Here is a 22,452-nt window from a genome sequence, read left to right as displayed (position 1 = left end):
CAGTGGATGAGCTGGTTACGCTGTTATGTGGTGCGAGACATTTTGCTAGCATGGGTCTACTGGTCCTGTCAGACAAAAGAATTACTGCAAATCAATACAAATTTATTTTAATTGGTCACTGTAAACCTTTAATTAAACATTTTTGAATCATTGAATCATCAGTAGGCTGCATCATAAATATTTAGGGAATTATTATTATTGTTATTGTTTTAGTTCATATTTTTGGATATATATAAATATACAACCTATGATATAAAATACATTTGAATTTCCTGGTCATTTTCAAATTTTGTGTTCAAACCTTTCAGTTTTTCAACAATTATTCTTATGTCAAATTATTTCTATATTTCTATTAACAGCTAAAGCTGATATATTTGCCACTAACAGTTGAGAGAGATTAACAGCGAACTAGAAATGATCACTGAGCACTTACAAATTTAATTTTCTTTTTTAAATTAGTGTTATATCTAGAAGTCTTTATGACTGTAAATTGCTTTTGTGCCTGGCAGGTGTGGTGACTGAAGGGGTGAGCTTATTGAAAGGTCACTTTTTGGAGAGTAAGTGAACTCAGCTATTCATAGACTCATTATATAGATCTCACCAATTACCTGGGCCGTCCCTGTTCACAGAGAAAATGTCCCTCCCTTTCCAACTTAGCTGCTATTTCAGACAGGAGCTTTTAGCCAATAAGCTGCTGCTGATCCCAGCTTCACACAGGAACATCCATATTGCGTTCTTTTCATTGACCTACCAAGGAAACCCACTTCAGCTCTTAACCTAATATAAAAAATATATATGCAGTTAATTGTGCAGCTTCTTTTTCATGCAAAAGTTCTGCAGGTATATTTATGTTTGCTTAGGTTTGATCAAATTCAGTCACCCAGATGTGGCTAGACCTTTGCACAGAATCTACATCTATTTAAGGGTTATTCCCTAGCTTGTGTTATTGCTCATTGTAATTGTAATTATTTATATTTCAAATTATATACTAGGTGTACCTCGCCTACCCCAAAGGTTAGGTTTGCTTGGCTGATTATGCAACACATTTAGCCTTGCTAGGACTTTACATAGCTCTTAATCTCTCAGCTATAGATACACAGTCACTACAGAGGTCAAACTTGTCTGCACAAAACCAAGTGTCTCTTCAGGACATGGCAATACTATGCTTCCCCATGTGGAAATATATAACCAGAGAGAATGCAAAGTTTTTATAGTTTGTAAGTTCCTTTTTCCTTCCTTCCTTCCCTTCTTCCTTCCTTCCTTCCTTCCTTCCTTCCTTCCTTCCTTCCTTCCTTTATGTGACATGGTCTTAGAGAGTATGCAAACCACCTGGACAAACATTAGAAATAATATCTTTCTTATCCTTTCAAGAAAATTTAACAAAAGTCTCAGTCATGATATTAAAAGGTAGTTAAGATTTTAAATAGTCTTGGTTTGGTGAGAAAACAAAGAAATGAAGATGCAGATTTTGCTTACAAAGGAAAATAAGCAGTCCACTCCATTAAGTATACTCACATTTAATTGGATGAGAGCAATTGGAGGTGGGAAAGGTCCCATAGGATTTAATCCCAGCAGGGTTTGTAAGGGAACTGAAACAGCATTATTGAGATTATTCTTATTCTACATGTTATTCTGATTACACAATTCAAAATGAGTATGTCTTTAGAAGAATTTTCTGAGTGAGATTTTTTATAACGAGGCTAAATCTGTATTTTTTTGTTACAATACATTTGCCTATTCCATGCTTATTCTCCCTCATACATCTGTCTTAGAGACATGCTAGGTAACAGAAATGGCAGCATCATTTGATCTTGCCCTTAGGTAGCTGCTCCGGCTTAACCCTGACCTGACATTAAGAGTGTAGGACTGTTTCCTAAGAGTGGGTGCGGCATTCAAAGCCCATTACATACATTCAGTAAATAAAAGACAGCATGGTGATATCACTTCCATAACAACTTGTTATTTATGACATTAGCATAACTGATCAATCCCAACATCAAAACTACTTGCCTAATATCAGATGATTCTTGTGCTGCCAAAACAGCTCTAATGTAAATTCTTTGAGAGGGGGAGGGGTTAAAGGTCAGTTTTGTTTGACTGCTAAATCTTAGCAGTGAATTGCAGAGTGGGACATCTTTGGAACCCACTACATTGAATGGATCTTCCAAATGCTTGATTGGATTGGGCTCTAGGGAATGTAGAGGTCAGGTCATCAATTTGGACTCTTTGTTATGTTCCTCAAGCAGTTCCTGAACAGCTTTTGCAGCTTTGTACTGTCCAGCAAGATTCCAAGAATTCGCCACTAAAAGGAAAATATATGTTTGTATACATCAGAGCCTTTTTATTTATTTATTAATTTATTTTGAAAACCAGTCTAATATGTGCACAAGATATATGCTGAAGTTTGTTACAAAAACATACAGTCTAAAGTTTGGGGGAAGAAGCACCCAAAGGCATCTTGTTTCATGAATCATTCTGATCTATTTAAACTTGGTATTTATACATCAGGTTAAATGTTTTTCTTAAATTGTTTTTGGTTTTGCTACCTACAAAATAAATGTTAAGTTATTTAGGTTTCTTCTCTGTTAATTGAGTTTTTTGGTGTGGGAGTAGGGGAGCTTAGGTAAGAAAAAGCAGAGCTGCATCATACTTCAAATTTGAAATGTGAAATTTATGGTTTGTCCATCTTTGTAAGAAATCACAGTGACTAATTTTGTACTTTCAAAGTATATACATGCCTCAGAATCTATTCTCTCACATGTAAATACATTTTATGCATCTTAATAAGGTATCTAACCCGCTAAGAAAAAAATTACTTAAATTAATAAAACTAAATGGCAAAATGACATCCTATAACTTTCATTTTTTTTAAAATAGTTTGGCATCCTGTTTATAGGTTATAAACCTCTAACACATACAAATATCATGCATTGTGAACTATGCTGCAAAGTATTGCATAACAGAGTAAGTAGGATCATTTTCAAGCGCTTTATACACAAGACTGTGATCTGATAATTTCAGCCTCATCAAGCTGTAAGCTTATTGTTCTCAATCCATTATCTGTTTGCTTGTTTGTAGAGCTAGGAAGGAATTATGCAGGTGATGTGGAGAGGTGGGGCGATAGGAAGGGTGGCCAGAGGAAGCAGATACGATTGACAGATATAGTGATCCTCATTTTTTAACAGTGACTTGGCGACAGAGAGGACAAGGAAGGAGGAGAAAGTAAAAGGAGGTGGCCAGTGTCAATGGGGGAGGAACACTGAAAAAGAGGGAGGATCTCCTTCAGGACGTGCTGTCCTGAAGCTTTCTGTGCTTAGAGAAGAAAATCTCACTGAGGATTTACTGTTGAGACCTGCACTGAACACCTGGGATCATTTTGTTTTAAGAGTCAATTTACAGGAATATTCACTCAGAGATTCAGGATCTGACAAGCTGTTGACTGCTGTACTTTTCTCCACTGAACTGGAGATATCCAAGAGTGGTATGAGAACCTAAAAGATGAATGTGTGTGTTTGGTGTGTAGCTGCAATTTGTCTTCACTCTAATAACCTAAAAGATTTAGTATTCATCTGACAGCAAATTGTTGCTGTTTTAAAACATTTAAATGATAAAAATGAGGCTGCACAAAATTGTAAGACTTCAGAGATTATTGTTGCTTTTGTAGAATAGAATAAGTGTTTAATAACTCTAATGTGCAAAATAATCTCATCAGGTCTCATTTTTCATTCTGTTCATTTTGTTCGTGTCTACCTTTTGGTACCTGTGTGCAGGACGTGAGGCTAATCTAAGTATATCCTATGGGGGATTAAAAAGCTCTCTAATGCGATTTCACTAATGTTCTAGCTACAGTTAAAGAAAAGCTTTCACTGCATCTTCTCAGGACCAATTACAACACCAAAATTACAAAAACTACAAGTGAAAAAAAATGTTGCTATATGTGATTTTAACTGTTATTTAAAATTAAGTTCTACCAAAATAAAATAATATATTTGAAGGTGTATGTGTTTGAATAAAAATGATTTACTCTAGATTTGAGAATAGCTATTTCTGAAGCTGCTTTTTAACAAAGGGTTTTAGTTTGTGACACTGTTACAAAAACAATACTTGCAGGGATGCTTGAAAGGAAACAAGAATGCTTGAAAGACTAAAGAATAAGAAGGGAACAATTCATCAAACACTTGAGTAAAGTTAAACCAACAAAGTTTCTCTCTGAGAAATAGCAAAGAAGTAGGTGAATGGGCATACTCGAGCCAAGGAGGCCACAGTAAAGCTGATAGCAGGAGTGAAAATGTTTTTTTTAAGGAAAGAAATAAAAGGGAAAAAAAGGATACTCATTAAGATTGCTGATTATTATTGTCATTGGAAGGAAATGGCTCGTGTGATTTCCATTTGATAGATAAATAGTTAATTATTATGCGTATCTTTTTATGTCTATATTTCATTTGCACACTTGTATTATAACTTCTGTTTTCTCTGTCTTGCAGTGTGTAATATGGGGAAACCTTTAAATGGCGTAGATCCTGGAATCAGACTGAAGGGCTTCCGTTGTGTTTAAACCTGGCAGCAGCATGCAAACCAATTGGTAAACCGCCGTGGCCTGTCAAACCCCCACCCTTATAGCCAATATCACCACCAACCCAGCTTTTGGGGGATTACAGACACTTCCACTCTGACAACCTGCACCAAACAGAATGGATTTCATGCTACCCATAAGAAATCAAGACCTGATAGCATATTCCAGCTCACCACCTCTCCTGGGCCCTCAAAGTAGGAGTACCATGCACTTGTACCATGGTGTCAAGAGAAAGCTACGGCCTGGACGGATTTTGGGCTTTATCATCAGCCTGGTGGTTGTCTGCACAGTCTGTTCATGGAGTGCCTTGATGCTGGCCAAATCAGTGACCACTCAGGTAGATTCAGCTGCTGAACGCTCAGCTGAGGGAGCAATGCCCCAAAGAACTCTTCTGCAGTACCGGAACCTTTCAGCAGCACCAGAGGATACACCGGTGGCCATGAAATCCTCCAGTATAGAGATGAATCATGGGGACTACCCAACGGACTATTTCAGTGTGGAGGACAGGCGCCAGGGCTACGTAATGCTTCATATGTTTGGCATGTTGTACATGTTCATAGCTTTAGCCCTTGTCTGTGATGAGTTCTTTGTTCCTGCACTCACGGTCATCACAGAGAAGCTGGAGATCTCTGATGATGTAGCAGGAGCCACCTTTATGGCTGCAGGTGGGTCTGCCCCAGAACTCTTCACATCTGTTATAGGAGTCTTCATCTCCCACAGCAATGTGGGTATTGGTACCATTGTGGGATCGGCTGTCTTCAACATCCTATTTGTAATTGGGATGTGCGCCTTGTTCTCCAAAGAGGTGCTGAATCTCACCTGGTGGCCTCTGTTCAGAGATGTCTCATTCTATATCGTTGGCTTGCTCATGCTCATCTATTTCTTTTTGGATAATCAAATTGTGTTGGCAGAAAGTGTTAGTCTGCTGCTATTCTACACCTTCTATGTAACTTTCATGAAGTTCAATGCCAAATGTGAATTGATCATCAGAAGCATTTTGGGCAGCAACCAGGTGGACGAGCTGGAGAATGCACAGAAGGTGAGCTGACTCCACCCACCCATCCATCCATCCATCCATCCATCCATTTATCCGCCCTACTCTTACCCAGATGTTTTCTACTCAACAACATCCTTGATCATTGTCAAGCGACAGCTTTGTATAGACTATAAATATTCTTCCAAGGTTAAGTTCCAAAACGTAAAACATGAATAAATAAATAAAATAGAAATGCCAAAAAATTTCACAAAAGATTTCATCCACACTTCAATCTACTGGGTCAAACAACCATGAAGACTTTAAATTAAAAGAGTGTATCAGGAGAATGAGTCTTACATCTTGGATACTAAAACTAGGGAGTTTCTCAGAAAGAAAAATGCCTAATTTGATTGATAGATTGATTGATTGATTTACATGAAATCAATCAAAAAAAAAAAAACATGTATATAAAATTAACCAAGAAAAGTGCACTGTAAATAGGTAAACAAAGAAAAAGGACACTGAATCTTCTCCAGCAACACTATACCACTTGATTTGCATACTTGGAAAGGAGTAGTACAAAGTATAAGCTTCAGAATGGTTTATTCTGTTGTTGTTGTTGTTGCTCTTGTTGTTTAAAAATTTTCCCAAGTAAATTACATAACAGTGAAAACTTAAATAGACTGCTGAGCCTTAGAATAATAGTATTCATGGTTTGAGAATTTGAGAGGGTGTTAAAAGAGACCTGAGTACTGAACAGACTGCATTCTGTCATCCATCAAAATCTACTTAATTTCACTTTCAAAGGATATAAACATTTGTGCACCTGTGTACTTCACATGATGTTTGATAGACAGCCATATTACACCATATTCATGCTGACTAAGACCAGGCTTCATCTTTAATCATTACTTCTAGTAATGGAGTTCAGTCCAGAGTCCAGCAGGGCTCTTAGAACAGTAGTGATGTAATAGAGCTAGTCAATGTCCCCATTTAAACTGGATTACAAGACTTAAGATATTTTATGTTTGAAAACTCAAGTAAGTTAAAGATTAGATTAATCTGTCATGCATTTAATTTCATTCAAATTTTGTATTTTTATTAGGGTTTTACTGTATTCCCATCTATCGAGATCATCACAGGTATTATTGAACATTTGCAAAAGACTTGCATTAGCCAAGTTTTGCTTGAACAGATTTAACATATACACTCACTTTACAATTTATTTCAGATAATAACAGGAAAAGGCATGTCATTGCCACCAAAGTGCCACACTAAGATTTTTTTGTGATGACTTAACCATCAATTGGACTCTTTTATTGTTAATTTCTTCATGAATTCCATATAGTCTAAAACGCCAAAACTGAAGCAATGATGTGAGAAGGAAAAGTACTATTAGTACAACCCTCCGTGTGCATTTCTCTGCTCTGTTAAGTCCTGTCCCTCATTTAGCTCTCCCAGCTGTGCCCTTACATTAGAAAAAAAGTGGGCGGGAGCTGTTATCTATGATAGAGTAATGTTTGGCCCTTGTTTTTTTTTTATTTAGGCATCAGTTTCTGTCGTTATTCACATCGTTAATCATTTAAACAAATGGAAACAGAAACAGTTGTTCAGTGACTCACCATCTATCCTATTATTGTTTGGGTACAGCTGGAGTTGAATCTGTTGCTCTGCGATTTCTTAATCATATGTGTGTAACCTCATCTGCCATCATCCACTATCAGTCCATCAGGGTCATATTCAATCCATTGCTATACATGCTGCTTCAGTAATACTCACATTTTACATTGCATATTAGCTCTTGGCCTCTGATGTGATGGTATTTGCTTTAAAGCTCCTCCCATGAAATTTTCTTGTAGGTCTAAACCAGACAAAATGTTCTCCAAATATTACTCCAAGTGGTTTTATTTCAGCATTTTTACCATTAATGGCAAAGGGCATATGAAATATGATATAAATATATTTAAGCTTTTTCAACACAATTTCTTAAGAATTAATTTCCGTTGTAGAGTTGTTATATTTTAGTTCATACTGAATTATTTAAACCTTTGATTACATACACATGTGTGCTAATCAAACTTAATATCACTGTTATTACAGAAGCTCTGTTTGACATCTGTGCCCTTCTGGGAATCAGCTGTTCCTCGAGCTGCCTCACTTGAACCCAAGAACAGCTTTCTTCTTTTGCTGTCCAGTACTGGATGTCAAGCTGTCTTGCTCTCATGTGTTGGTAGCTCCTAAATAATCCCTCAGGTTAATGCTCTCTAATCCCATTAGAGCCACTAATAATAGTCAGGTGGTACCTGGAGGAGCAGGAATCAGCAGATCTCAGAGAGACAAAATCCTGCACAGTTCATTCTCTGCCTGCAGTTATGCTCATAGTGTTGTGAAGCTTGTATTTTGTATGTACTTTGGACTTTTTCAAGTTGGTTTGCTCAGTGCATGCATTTCATTTGGGTAGCAGGAGATGATGAGAAGACTTGCTGGTTTGCTTACTGATGGGACTAAAGATGCTAATTCTTTCTAATCCCCTTATCAACTGCTTACCTGCAGTGACGACAGCAAACATACATTCAAGCACACTTTCACACAGTGTCTGCAGAGCACTGAAGAAATGTTCAAATTACATTTCTCTCATTTACTACAAGGCAGCAAAGGGCAGTGTGATTAAACAGAAAACACCTTTCCATTAGTGCATGAATAAAAAAGATATTTTGGAATTGCATCGTGTTGTCCTAGATTTTTAATACTTTTGCTCTGGTTCAGAAGTACATTTTTTAAATGCTTGTTACCCAAAATGCAAATTTCATTTGATTTATTTATGATAGAAATTGTAGCTGATCTTTTCAGGTTTTTTGAGCGAGTCAGTGTGCAGCTGTGAATATTTTATTATTTATTTGTAATCATTTTTAAAGCAGTAAGGATGATCTCACAGATGAGAGTGGAAGCAAGTTCTTTAACAGCACTTTGACCTGTGAGGGTTTCTGCAAGACTTCACATGAGGGCTTGAAAATTGCTGGTCTAAAAGTGGTGATCTCTGCTGATTAATCCTGGCTAAGTCCCACAGCTCAAATGGTCAGGAAGAGAGAGAGAGAGGAGAAGAGAGACGAAGAGAGAGAGACGTGTACTTTATGTAATTTCTACTTTATGTTTATTATGAAAAGGTGATCTGATTTTGCATCAGTGACATGATGGTCAGTAGAATGATAGGAAATCCATGTGTAAACGTGCTGATCTGAGGTCAGCACTTTACATCTTGGCTGTCTTCCAGTGTCTATAGTTTCCTGCTCGGAGAAGATGAGATCACCCAACTTGAACAGCAGCTTAGTACAATAAATTGTTTAGTAAATCTTTTAATAGCTATAGCTTTAATAGCTAAACAATAGCTATACCAACATAAGGAAAGCTGACCCTGAAAAGAAAAACAAGACTATATGCACTTACTGAAGTTATAGCTGTTAATCCAAAAACTGGCCTGTGCTGAGCTGGTGATTTTTTACATAGCATAGAGGAACTGCTTAACACTAAATATCACAAAGTTAGTCATCTAAAAGAAAAATGTGTAAAACATGTTTTTCAACTAATCTCATAGCATCCCTTGGTGCAAGGAGCTCCACCTCAACTAGCTCTACCATAGCTGAGATGGAGGCGAGTGTATTATTTTCCAATAAAACCGCAAAAAATATGGAAACCAGTATGTTATTAACATCTGTTTTATATATCAGCAGTCCAAAATCAAAACCTTTACACATATACACATATATTTGTACTCTCTTAGGTACTCTCTTTGGTTCTCTATTTTACAAATGTATTATTAGAAATACCAAAACAAAAATTACTGTCATTCATAAAATTTTATTTAACACTTTGTAGTCACAGGAAATGTCACTACTGAAAATCACATCTTGGAAAATACAGGTTAGTTATACATTTTTGAGTCTGCTGGCATTAAATTTTAAAAAGCTGTGGTGGATGGTTGCTGTGCAGGGCAGGTTTACGTGTAAACAACTTGCAGAAGAATTTCATGTGATTGTTTATAGAAATTTAAAAAATGACAACAATCATTTTTTGGGCAAGATATTTTTAGAAATCTCAAAATACAACATGTGGGCTGAAACTGTGCTGCAAAAAGAAAAAATTACTCCATTATTTACAATTTTATTAAATGTAGATTACTAACACAATAGGGATTTTGTTATTATGACACATAATAAGAGCTTGGTAAAATTGTAATATGTAAAATGCAAAAAAACACCCAAACTTTATAAATGATAGTTACTTGTCAGATTGCAGTATCTAATTAACAACTTCAATCAGAAATAAAAAAAATGCTTCTTTCAAAGAGGAATTACCAAAGAACAGCTTCAAGCTCAACAGATTCTACAGCAGGCTGCAAGTGTCTTATGTCATCCAGCCACTCTTATGAGCCATGTGAGCATTAGCTAACATGACCTAATGCCAAGCTGGCTTCTGCTTACAGTGCTCAGAAATCACGAGGCCAAGAAAGACAGGTGACAACAAAAGGCAAGCTTCCTTAACTTTAGGTTTGGTCCTTCATTTGACCATGTTTTTCTCGCTATCATCACCATCATTATTATTACCATTATCATCATCATCATCATCCATATTGTTATTTCATTTTATTTTTTATTTATTTTTTATTTATTTATCTATTTTTTTATTACAAGGGTAAGATGAATGCTGTGAAGTATTCACATCTTCCATCTTCAACCATCAAATGGTTTTAGAAGATTGGCCAAAACTTTCTAAAATTATGTTGTTTAGCTGAGTTTAATAAGTCTAATCAGAAATATGATACAATGTTTGAACTCACAACTATATAAAAAGGAAGAAAAGGCTCTGCCTGATAAGATACATAGTTTTACTAGATTTAAATTGAAAACTGATCTCTATCAAGATTAGACACAATTGTTATTACCAAACAACCAGGTGGACCAAAGCAATTTGGTAGTGATGACTTCAAAAAACAATACTTAACCACCCGTGTCTTGGTTTAGCAACCCTAGCAGCGGCAGGTGTTTTAATTAAAGGGATTATCTGCTCAATCTCTGGAGACTCAGTCATGAAAACGTGCCAGGTGTGGTATTTTGTCTGTGTTTGTATATTTCTCAGAGACCACTTTAGTGCTCGATTTTGTTCATGAGATACTTGTTGAGTATAAGATGACTTTGTGGCTCCAGAGTGTGCCGGTTTAATGGTTTAAGCTTTTGCTTGGCAAGTGAAATGTTGCTGGTTTTGTTTCATTTGGAGACATAAATTCCATTTTGGTGTTGTGGCAGTTGTTGTGCCTGTTGTTAAAAACAAAACCAACCATCAAGTTAGTTAGAAAACCCTCCATTGTTGAGTTTAGCATGTTCACTCTGTGTTTTTAAAACGCCTCATTTAGATTAAGTGGAGACCATTTAGCAATAGGATCACACCAGCAGTGACACCAATGAGGTCTTGGACACATCCAGTATTGAAACTGTACTTTATTACTTTACTTGCATCATTTACCAGTACAAATACAGGCCATTTACCATCATTTACACTACTTTATGGTACCATGGCTTCCTCTTGCACAGTTGTGACCCAGTCTGGTTTCTGGACCACACTGTCATGATTATAAACAACAGACAAGCACAATCACACAACAAATAGGTAAAAGGACCAGAAAATCTATACTAATCTAATATTTGTCTAAATGTTTTTTGTTTTTTTTGGCTGTTGCTTTGCTAATGGAGCTATAATTGCACTCAGGATAGTAACTATATCTTCTCATTTATCTTGTTCTTTGGTTCTATGGAAGCTATTTTACCTTTAATAAGATTTTCATCTTTGGAACAAAGTGAGTGAAAATACAGTATTATCATGTTTATACAAACCTGTCAGAAGTAATATTTTGGGAGACAACTTTGGAACAGTAAACACTGAGAATTTATATTATTTTAATTTGCCTTTCACCTTGGAAATGGTGCAAAAACTCATACTAATATGAATCCAATTTGTGATCCCCCCCCCCCTCCCCCCTACACACACACACACACACACACACACACACACAAAAGAAAAGCCAAATGGTTTGGTAGTTTGTATATATAGTTATGCTGCTCATGGTTTGTCCTTTTAGTCTGTGTGCATGTTTTCTTTTCTTTGTTTTATCTTTGCTAGTTTTTCTGGAGTAAAATCCAGCTTTTTTGTTTTCTTTCACCACGGGTGTAGCTCAGTGGCACAGTGTGAGTTAGGACTGAGGGAGCTTTGACATGTATGTATGTATGTAGCTATATAGTGACATGGCTGTGGTGTATACACCATCTAAAAACATGGCTGGGATTGAGATTAGTGTGAGATCCTCCTGTGTGTGTAGTCTTCGTGTTGGAAAGGTGCCTAAAACGTGCAATGGTTTGCTTTCATGAGGAAGTTTAAATAAATACTGGACATGAACAGCGTGATGTAATCTCCACTGAAGTTATACATCTAAAATAGCTGGGATACTGAATAAGAAGGTGATGATAAATCTTGAGTAAATATTTTTTTAATCTTTTCATTTTTGCATAATTACTTGATTAATGGTGTCTTTACCCTCCCTGCTGTTAGAAATAATTTACATATACTTGATCTAAAAATGCCTTCAAACTGCTTTGTGAATAACTCAAGCTGAGGTCCTATTCTTTCCCTATTCCATCACCATTTCCATGTTTATTTTAATTAACATTTGTTTAAATGCAATCCAATCCAGTGCCACAAATACAAAAAGTGTTTGTGGCATTTTATTAAATATACTGAATATACTGACTACATATTTAATATGTTTATTATATTCTCCATTACAGTAATCTATTATTATGTCTATTATTATATTTTTATTATATTATTGTCTCTGTGTTCTTTCCTAAAGGTAAATGTCCCAAGTGATGATGAGAACAAGCTTACGGTAAGTTTATTTGTACTGTTATATATGCATAACATAGTATACCGCCTGTATATTTCACTGTATATTTCAAATCTTTCAAAAATGTTTATTTAAAAATGTGTTTCTTGTGCTTTCATTTAATTTTTAAATAGCAGCTTAACGTCTTATTATCTTTTCCCCCCCTTTGGAACATTGCAAATTTAATTTTATTTATTTAAAGAATTGAAGCTGTGACCGGCACCACCTGACAATGGTTTAAGACTATAATAAGCCCATGAGTGGACACAGAGAGAAATAATGATGCGTAAAATAAGTGTGCATTTACATTTGAATCCATAAAAACTTGGTATTTGTGCTTTTATGTTTTACAGGCGAAACCCAGGCTGCAGAGGGAAGGCAGCTGTGCTTCTCTACACAACTCGCTGATGAGAAACAGCATCTTCCAGCTCATGATACACACACTGGATCCCCTCAGTAATGAGGGTATGAGTGAGCATGCGCAGATACAAATCATGTACACTCTCACAAACATTATAATCCTCCCAAGTTAGAAATGTTTCAAATAAACACAGAATGTGACACATACAATGTGCTGACATAAAGATTACATTCCTTCACCACAACAAATTCAAATGTGACTTTTCTTGAGATTAAATAAAAGTTAATAACTTCAGGTTTCCAAGAAACAGATTAAGCCTAGCCCAAGATCAAAAGGATATCCTATGAAAGGTTTATATTTAGGATTAGGCTTAAGAGCATAGATAGTTAAGAGAGTTGCAGAATGGCTGAAATCACAGCACTGCAATAAAAATGCACCCTTAGGCCTTCTCCTTGATTCAGAGATGGTCCTTCCCTTGGCCTCCTTGACTCCCCGCTCAAACCAGCGTTCCTCCCTGTCCAGGATGTGTATGTCCTCCTTACTAAAAGAGTGTCCACTGGCCTGTATGTGTAAATAGACTGAGGAGTCCTGAACTGACGAGGTGGCTCTTCTGTGTTGTGCCATCGGCTGAAACAGAGGTTGTTTGGTTTCCCCGATGTATAAATCATGGGAATCCTCCTGGCATTATACTGTAGTACTACCAGGGGACCAGATCCTTGGAGAACACCAATTTTTGGTGCAGCCTGTTTTGGGGTTTAAAAACAACAGAGGCGCTGTGTTTAGAAAAATGTGTCTCAGCTGTTCCAATACTAACCCTAGCCCTTTTTTCCACTTCTTCAATGTACAAGTTGGCCACAGTGGGTGTAAAAGGGGAACCCACAGCATGCCCATATTTCTGCCTGTAGTAATGACCCTTGTATGTGAAATATGCATAATGAAGACAGAGTTCCAAGAACAAACACACTGTTTGTGCTGAGAGTGGTCCTGATGCTGAGGTTAGGGCCATCCTGAAATCTCTTACGAACTACAAACAACACAAGTTAAGAGAGATGTAACATCATACGAGACCATTGTTTCATCTACCTCCATGATGACACCATAGCCACTGATCAATGGTCATGACAATTTACATTGTTCATTCAGTGGGCTGGTTTCAGTCATTGTGCAAATGTACTGTTTATAGGGTTGGGAAAACCTACAGCCAGCTGAGACTAAAGGAGTCACTTGGATGAGTGACGAAACGTCTCCCCCACTGAAAACGCTACGTCCAAATGAACAGAATCAACTTTTTGGGATTTCAATAACTGGATGATTGAGCTTGCATTAAGACATGTTGCATTAAGGACTGTTTCTTTTGTTTTAGGACATTTTAAAGAGAAGGCTTCAATCCTTCACAAAATGGCCAAGAAGAAGTGTAAAGAAGAGGGTGCCACTGCCAACGGAGTAGGTGTGTACCAGTGAATACTGAAACGCCAATGTACTTTTGGTCAACCCCCATCGATAAAGTGACAAATCAGTTGTGCAATTATTTATCGGTTTATTGAGGAATGATTGAAACAGCACACAAATTTATCAGTATGTCAATTTAAAAAATAGTGGAATAGATCATGGGCAGGCTACACAAGAAAGAATTGTTCAGGCAATAAAGGTTTGAAAAAGAAAACTAAATGCTACCTTTTCATTTCACGAGAAGACTAAATCTTTTTTTTTTTTAATGTTTTCCCTCATTAATGTAAGTAACGTGACTGTCCCTTACTTCACTGATGTTAAAGAAACAGTTAAAATGATAAAAGTTTTATATTTTTATAGACAGTGATTGCGTTAATACATTTATGTGTCAGGCTGTAATTTAGAGGGTTTTTTTTCTGGTTGTGGATTAATCTCTGATTTATTTCATTCAATACATTTTAGTTGAACAGCTGATCTGTTATCATCCAAGAATTTTTACACAAAGATGCACAAACTGCTTTATACTTGTAAAAAAAAAGTAAACAAAGAGATTATCTTTTCTTTTTCTCAGTAGAGGAGATTAAATATGATCTTTGATTATTTTATTGGACTACATTTCTAATTATAGTTAATAATAATTATAATTATAATTAATATTGATAAATTATTGCCATGATATTATTGTTTTTTTATTGCCAGTATTGTCCCTCTATATTTCTTGTTTCTTTCTTTTTATTTTTTTTTGTTTCAACACACCTTTTATTGCTTGTTTTAAGCACAGTTTTTAACTGTGCTATATAAATAAAACGCACTTACTTTTTTTTTACTTACTTTCTACCTCCAGCTGATAAAAAGATCACAAACAGTACAAATGTTGCAGTGGAAGTTACACCACCAATGAATGGTGCTGCAGGAGGAGATGAGGTATGGAAGCATCACTCCTTTTCAAAAGCAAAATGTTTGACCTATAAACAATCAGGAAATTTTACTTAGTTATGTTTACCGAAAGAAATATGTCCAAATATATTTATGTACACCATAGGCACAATATTACAATGTAAGGTCATGAACTAATCCTCAGGGTGGTGAGGAAGATGAAGATGAAGACAAGCCTTTGAGCCTGGCATGGCCTGACACTCCCAGGAAACAAATCACCTACGTCTTGATCCTGCCAATCATCCTCCCTCTCTGGCTCACGCTACCTGATGTCAGGAGAGAGGTAGATATACACACAACCAAATATAAAAATACAAACTGAAAACTAACTATTTGAAAATAGAGTAGATCTCCACAGCTCTACTGAATATTACACACAGCTTTAGTTTAGGGGTATAGGGCTGTGCTTTGAATGCTCTCTACTGCTTGATTTTACATGTTAAGTTAGACAAAAAAGAAGTGATAGACTAAGAAGCTACATTGCTTTATTTTATGTTTTTTAGACCTCAGAAAGGTTCTTCCCAGTCACTTTCCTCGGCTCCATCTTTTGGATTGCGTTCTTTTCCTACCTGATGGTGTGGTGGGCTCATCAGGTATTTCCCACACAACGCACTCACAAACAAATGTTAGAGTATGATTGTTTGCAGCATACAACAACCCTGTTGTCTATACACACTATATCTGAGGCCTTTCTCGTCAGAGTGCAGCTGTCAGGGTGTTAAATGTGTGACCGTGGGAACTAATCCTGGCTAATCTGTCTTGAGCCACAGTCAGATCAACCTGTAGCACTCTATTTTAAGACAGGACAAAAGCACAAGGTTACTGACAAGGTGCACCTGCTAATTTAGCTTCTACAGGTGCAGCACGCCACGTGAAAAAGCATTGCCAAAAGTGCAATAAGAATTACTCATTATGCTCTCATCTTGTCCCATGTATTCAAACTGTGAGTTGCAATGAGTAAATGAGTACATTTTCAGATATTGAAAGCCTCATGTCATTTTTAGTTTTTAAAGCAGCATCCATGGACTGATTCCTTTTATCTTCTAAAATACATGAAATATAATTGTTCTCTTAGGTTTGTTTTAATGAAATTATTATAATAATTTTTTTGAGATAGGATTAGATTATATTTAGATATTATTATTTCTTTGTATAGCAGATTTAACTCAATGCATGCAGATGAATGTGCATTATCCAGAAATATTTATTAATGAAAAAAAAGAGGTTGGATGTTCTACCTGTGTCTGTGTGAGTGTTCTCCAGGTTTTTCCCAGAGTCCAAGACATGTATGTTAGGCTAGTTAGTTATTCTGTCTTGGCCGTAGTTGTGAATGTGAGTGCGACTGATGCTGTCTTTTATGTTAGCTCTGGAACAGACTGGTGGTCCAGGGCCACATATCTTGCCCTGTGACAACTGGGATAGGCTCCAGCACCAGTCCAACCCTGTACTGGATAACCAGAAACTAATGGATGGATGAAAGTCAACCCATAAAAAATAAACTGATTAATACAAAGAAATAAGACAATACATCACTCTTTCAGCCAGGGACTCTTTTCTTTATAGACTTCATGTCTCTATGTATTAAATTTAGAAGTGTTATTAGGTTAAAGAAAGTAATGTTTTGTGCATCATTTTCAGTAATATGCAAGCCTGAATGCATGAAACTGCACAAAGCTAGAACTGGACATGTCTAATCAGCTACATTTATCATCTGAAATTCTGTGTGAGGGACAAGAGCAGCTGATACAGTGTGCAACACACACACACACACACACACACACACACACACACACACACACACACACACACACACACAAACCCTGCTCTTAGTGACACTTGTTGACTAAACTAAATGTAACGTCACGTCACAATTACTGTGAAGTGTAGGGGCCCTGTCTTTCACTTTCATGCATACGTCTGAATGACAGAGTTATCATAACTTTAACCTATGTTTTCCTTGACAGATGCTGTCACATTAGTAGATTTAGGTTTTGTGTGGCTGAAAAGAACTGAAGATTTGAGTTGGAATATTATTCATTTTAGGTTGGAGAAACTTTCTGGATCACAGAAGAAATCATGGGTTTGACAATATTAGCAGCTGGCACTTCAATTCCTGACTTGATCACCAGTGTGATTGTAGCTCGAAAGGGCCTCGGTGACATGGCTGTGTCCAGCTCAGTGGGCTCCAACATCTTTGACATCACTGTGGGGTGAGTCTGCCAATAAACAAGAACACACAAGCCATTCATTTTTAAAGAAGAATGTGCCAAGAAAACCCAATTCTTCTCTGTTGTCTTTTCTATGCCTCTGTCCTCCCTCCAGTCTGCCATTCCCCTGGCTAATTTTCAACATTATCAATGACTTCAAGCCAGTGGAGGTGAGCAGCAATGGCCTGTTCTGCGCCATCGTCCTTCTCTTCCTCATGCTGCTGTTTGTCATCATGTCCATTGCCGCTTGCAAGTGGAGAATGAGCAAGAGTCTGGGCTTTCTTATGTTTTTGCTGTACTTTGTTTTCCCTCGTTGTCAGTGTCATGCTGGAGGACAAAATTATTGTCTGCCCCGTTACAGTCTGAGGGAGGGACTCTGGTTAACTGCTGGTCAAACAGCAGAAATTAAGCATAACAGCACATATTGACCATTACATAAAACAAACATATACACACTGTCACTCAATATGCACACGGTAGAGGTCTGCATAGCCACTGTCCACACACAGACATACAGGTTTGCACCCACACACACACGCGTGCGCACACACACACCCACACACACACGCATACGGTTGTTGATGTCAGCTAGGCAGAAGCCGTGACATAAATCAATCTTGCAAATTCAGGCTGGTGCATCCATGGAAAACAGACCTGTGCTTCTTTTATGGATTTCATGCCATCAAATAAGAAGAATTCTCTTTCTCCGACATGACTGCAAGCAGTTTCTGTTGTTGGCTGAAACATGCTGAAAATAATTGATGGTCAGTGAAGAAAAAAGCCAGATTGAAATGTCAGTCAGAAGAAATCTTCAGCTGTTTTTGGTTTGTTGATGAAGATGTCTCAAACCAAGTATGAGACATCATTACTCTTACAAGCAGATATTTAGTATATAAGATCATTATGAGGGTGATGTCCAATACTCCATGTACTTTGCTACATCAGAGAAATGTTATGTGTTTTTAAATACATTTTGACATTTGGGGTCATATTTGGCAGAATTGCTACCCATCCACTGAAATCTATTGTAGCACATATCAAATACTAAATAGTTGCTGTACATGGATAAAACTGGCTAAGGTTGTCAGTACTGCCTAAATATGTATATCCCAACTATCTATAACGAGCTTGTGAACATGACTTCTTCGGTTCTGGCTGCCTTTACATTGCATGACTTTAGTGAAGGGTTGATTCCCAGAGATGCAGTTTGGACAACGAGTGCTGGACTAAAGATTAACAGAGATTGTTTTATTTTACTTGTTAAACTTCAAGGTTATTTTTCAACTTATATGTTCCTGAAAAAAAGAGTGTTCAATATAAGCGATATCACTGCTTTTCATCTGTATTATTTTGATGTAAAACAACTAATGTACTGTAAAAGATAACACAGATTTGTGTTATTTCTGTTAGACTTACAGGTTGTAAGCCATTGTTCAGTTAGTGACATAACACTGAGTAAAAAGCATGGAATTTTACATCCCTAGTAGTAGTAAGAAAACACATCCATTCAAATGTATGCAAATGTTAAAAATTCGGGATTGAATGGAAATGTTTAACGAGGTTGTAATTTTAAATACTTACAAAAAAATACAATAAAGAAATGTTAAACTGAAGAAAGGCTTTTACTTCTTTGGCATTTTCTCTGATGGTGCGAAATTTTTACTCTATTGTTGTTGTTTCATGAGCAAAATCCAACTGCTGTGGCCCATTTAGTAACATGGGGCCTTGCTAAAAAGGCAAGTTAGTATCCATATTGTCCATCTTGAGCATTTTGCACCACCTGTTGCTACCAACCGCCTGTCCTCATATACAGCATAGACCTCAGATGGCTTAAAATCTCTTCTAACCTGCCCCTAAATACTCAAAATAAATAAATCACAAAAAAAAGTTCTAAAGGAAATATTATTTTCCCCTCGGTTCTCAGGAGAATTTGAAGCAGACTTTAATCTGGGCAATAATTTATAATTCTTGAAGAAATGAAAAATAGTTTATCTGAATTTCAGGAGCATGTCCACACCGCAAACAATGCCCTTTCGGTCATACACCTATAAATGCCTACACATATATTTCTGCATTCCCTTCCATTTTTCTCTAGTCAGCCTCTGCTGATTCTTCCCCAAACCCAAACGTTGTCTCTGGCCTACCTTGTTGCTTCATTTGAATAAACCTTTGTCATTTGGGTTGGGGTCCTTGCTAGTTAAATGAGCTGTAGACCATTATCACCTCCCTCTGCTGTTAATTCTTGGAAGTGCAAACATTAGCAGTTAAAACAAGTAAAAAATAAATAAATAATGGAAACAATATATGCATGTTTGTTAAAATTATTCTTGGATTTTTTTAAATTCTGTATGCTAATATTGAAAAGATGTCATGAAGAATATCAGCTTTATTCAGGTACATATATATATGCATATATATTTCTGATTTTTCTTTTCATTTTACTTTAACTTTATTCTTATTTTTTTAAATAAGTGTACAGTTTATTTCCATAAAACTCATACCAACTATTCTGAACGTCAAAATGTGTGTTTATTGTGTATTTTTATGTATACTACTTTTTTGTAATCGTTAATTGAGACTAATGTGATTGTAAGCATTTGTATGTCAAAGTCATAACATACAGCAGCTTATAAAACTCAGCACAATGTTCTCAGACTCCAGCTCAGATTTAGCCAGTCTATGCAGTATCACTACTACATTTTTCATGCTTTGATGGATCATAAGAATGTGAGGAATGTATGTGAATGAGTGCATTTAGAAAGATTCATTCTGACCAGTTTCAACAACAATGTTATAATGTTCTACTTGAAACATGTATTATACTGTAAAAACATATATAATTTATCTCTGTATAAAATGTTATATGGTCAAATAAAAAAAAAAATCAATGTCGGTGAACTTTTTTAGTTAATATTAAGAAATAGATGCTCCCGAGAGCCTTGTCAGCCTAATTTAACTGCAGTATATTTGCAATTTGTGAATGAAAATCATATGAATTACTCTGAAGATTTGGAATACCTTGCCTGCTAGATTCTTAACAAAATGTGACATTGACATATTTAAATCACGTAAATAGGGAGGTCAGTTTACCACTCAACCTTCCTCATAACACAGATTAGCAGTGTCATCCATCAGGATGTGGTCTGCTTTACATAGACACAAGCCTCTTACAAAAGCAGGCATGGCCCGCTGCAAAGACCAGTGAGATGCAACCAAGATTAAATGGACAGCTGAGGACAGCAGTAAAGGTTGTTCTTGGGGGATATCTGAGGACATTAGGACTACCTATAAATTTAGGTAGTGAGTAACTCAAGTACCTGTCTGCCAGTTAACAAGCTACAAAATCACCCCAGCCAAATTCCCATATATGCATCAAGTGTCTTTGTCAGTAACTGAGTAAATGTGTGTGCTATTGATTCCTATAAAAGAATGATCATTTTTGGGGTGGAACTGTTTTAGGATTACAGAAGTTGTATACAGATATAAGTATGATGACATTTAAAATGTGCTTGTTAGGGAGTAACTGTATAACTGAACTGAATATAACTAATGTTGAGTGTGGACACACACAAGCTAATGAGTTTTGCCCTGTAAAGGTTCAAGGGCATTAGGTCAGTGAAAGTCGTAATAGCATGAGTGGCATTCTGGTGCAGCAATAATGAGTTTACAATCTCACAAAACCAGGATTAAGAAAGATTTATAATGTGAAATACTATATTTAGAAGCCATTAAGGGTGCTAGGGTTTTACTTTTGTGCAGGTTCCTTTTCATATTGGAGATCATTTAAAAAAAAAGAAAAGAAAAAAGAAAGCAAGATTATTTAGGAAAAAGAGTTTTGAATGGTGTGAGATATCATATTAGCCGTAATTCCTCTGACTAATACTTCTTGAAATTACAAATAATTTTTAAAAAATCACATTCACATTTCCATGACACTTTCCAGTCAAAATGCTTTACTTTTACATTAGTATGACAGGACTGGTTATAACTGCTGGATAAATTAATAATAAATTAATAATAACTCAGCAGAGGCACAAGCTGATTGTCTCCAGGCCATGCTATGCTGATGCTGTAATTTGCGGCAATCTTTAAGAAGTTTACAAATACAAAGCTCTTCTTTGATGTTGGCGGTGTTTTGCTCCACTCTCTGCCAAGATGATCTCACATAACTTCACTAATATTGAGGTCTGAGCTCTGGGGAAGCCAATTCATGACTGATAGTCTTCCAATGTGTGTTTTTCTATTTGGGAATGCTTTTGCTGCATTACCAGTGTCTTTGGGATCATTGTTAATAGTAAATGGTCTGGTTCTTATGTAGCACTGTTCTACTCGAGTATTCAAAGCACTTTATATGACATTACTCATGGACCCATTTAAACCCATTCATACATTTTTTTTAAATGCTATTTCTACCTAAGTGCTTTCTATCTAATATACAGACTACAATGAAAGCATCTGAGAGCAACTCAGGGTTCAATATCTTCCACAAGGATACTTTAGCATGCAGACTGGAGCAGCTAGTAATAACAACACCAATCTTCTGATTATTAGATAATCTGATCTTCCAATCTGAGCAGCCAATTAGATGTTTTCCAGATGATAATACACAGTGGATCAGAATCTTACCGTACTTTTCCTGTTTGTACATCCATCAATTTTGACAAGACCGCTGACTAAAATGTAACCCCAAACAATAAAAGTGCCTCCCCTGTGTTTGACAAATGACTGTAGGCTCTGCTTAGCTCTTCTTTCCTAATAACTACCATCAGGTCCATAAAACCTGTTGCTACTGAAGGACCATATGCACCTGTCAGGCCCTGGGTCTGGTCTCTGTTGTTTCTTCGAGACATGACTTTCAGATACTGTATGCTGTAGATAGTTTAGATTGTGTTTCAGGCCTGACAATTCTTTTGAATGAAGAAATGTCTGGATAGCTGTTACTAAAGAGTAACTGAAACATTTTAAGAAACTCTAGCTCATTGGGAGCTTTTTTTTAAGGATACATTGTATCCTTTTTTT

General features: G+C 36.5%; 1 protein-coding gene across 1 annotated transcript; it reads left to right on the top strand.

Annotated features, from left to right (window-relative positions):
* The first annotated feature begins 3,175 nt into the window (after window positions 1–3,175).
* On the top strand, window positions 3,176–21,243 carry slc24a2b (solute carrier family 24 member 2b). Its single transcript, XM_085163483.1, is given in 11 exon segments — window positions 3,176–3,481; window positions 4,485–5,612; window positions 12,448–12,483; window positions 12,834–12,945; window positions 14,205–14,288; window positions 15,135–15,214; window positions 15,372–15,509; window positions 15,730–15,819; window positions 17,270–17,436; window positions 17,549–17,741; window positions 17,743–21,243. Coding segments are annotated over 10 exon segments (1,878 nt in total). The 5' UTR covers window positions 3,176–3,481; window positions 4,485–4,691; the 3' UTR covers window positions 17,800–21,243.
* The last annotated feature ends 1,209 nt before the right edge of the window (window positions 21,244–22,452 follow it).

This window comes from Neolamprologus multifasciatus, chromosome 6 (genome assembly GCF_963576455.1).
Source record: "Neolamprologus multifasciatus chromosome 6, fNeoMul1.2, whole genome shotgun sequence".
Taxonomy (NCBI): Eukaryota; Metazoa; Chordata; class Actinopteri; order Cichliformes; family Cichlidae; genus Neolamprologus; species Neolamprologus multifasciatus.
This window is presented reverse-complemented; position numbering and strand designations above follow the sequence as displayed.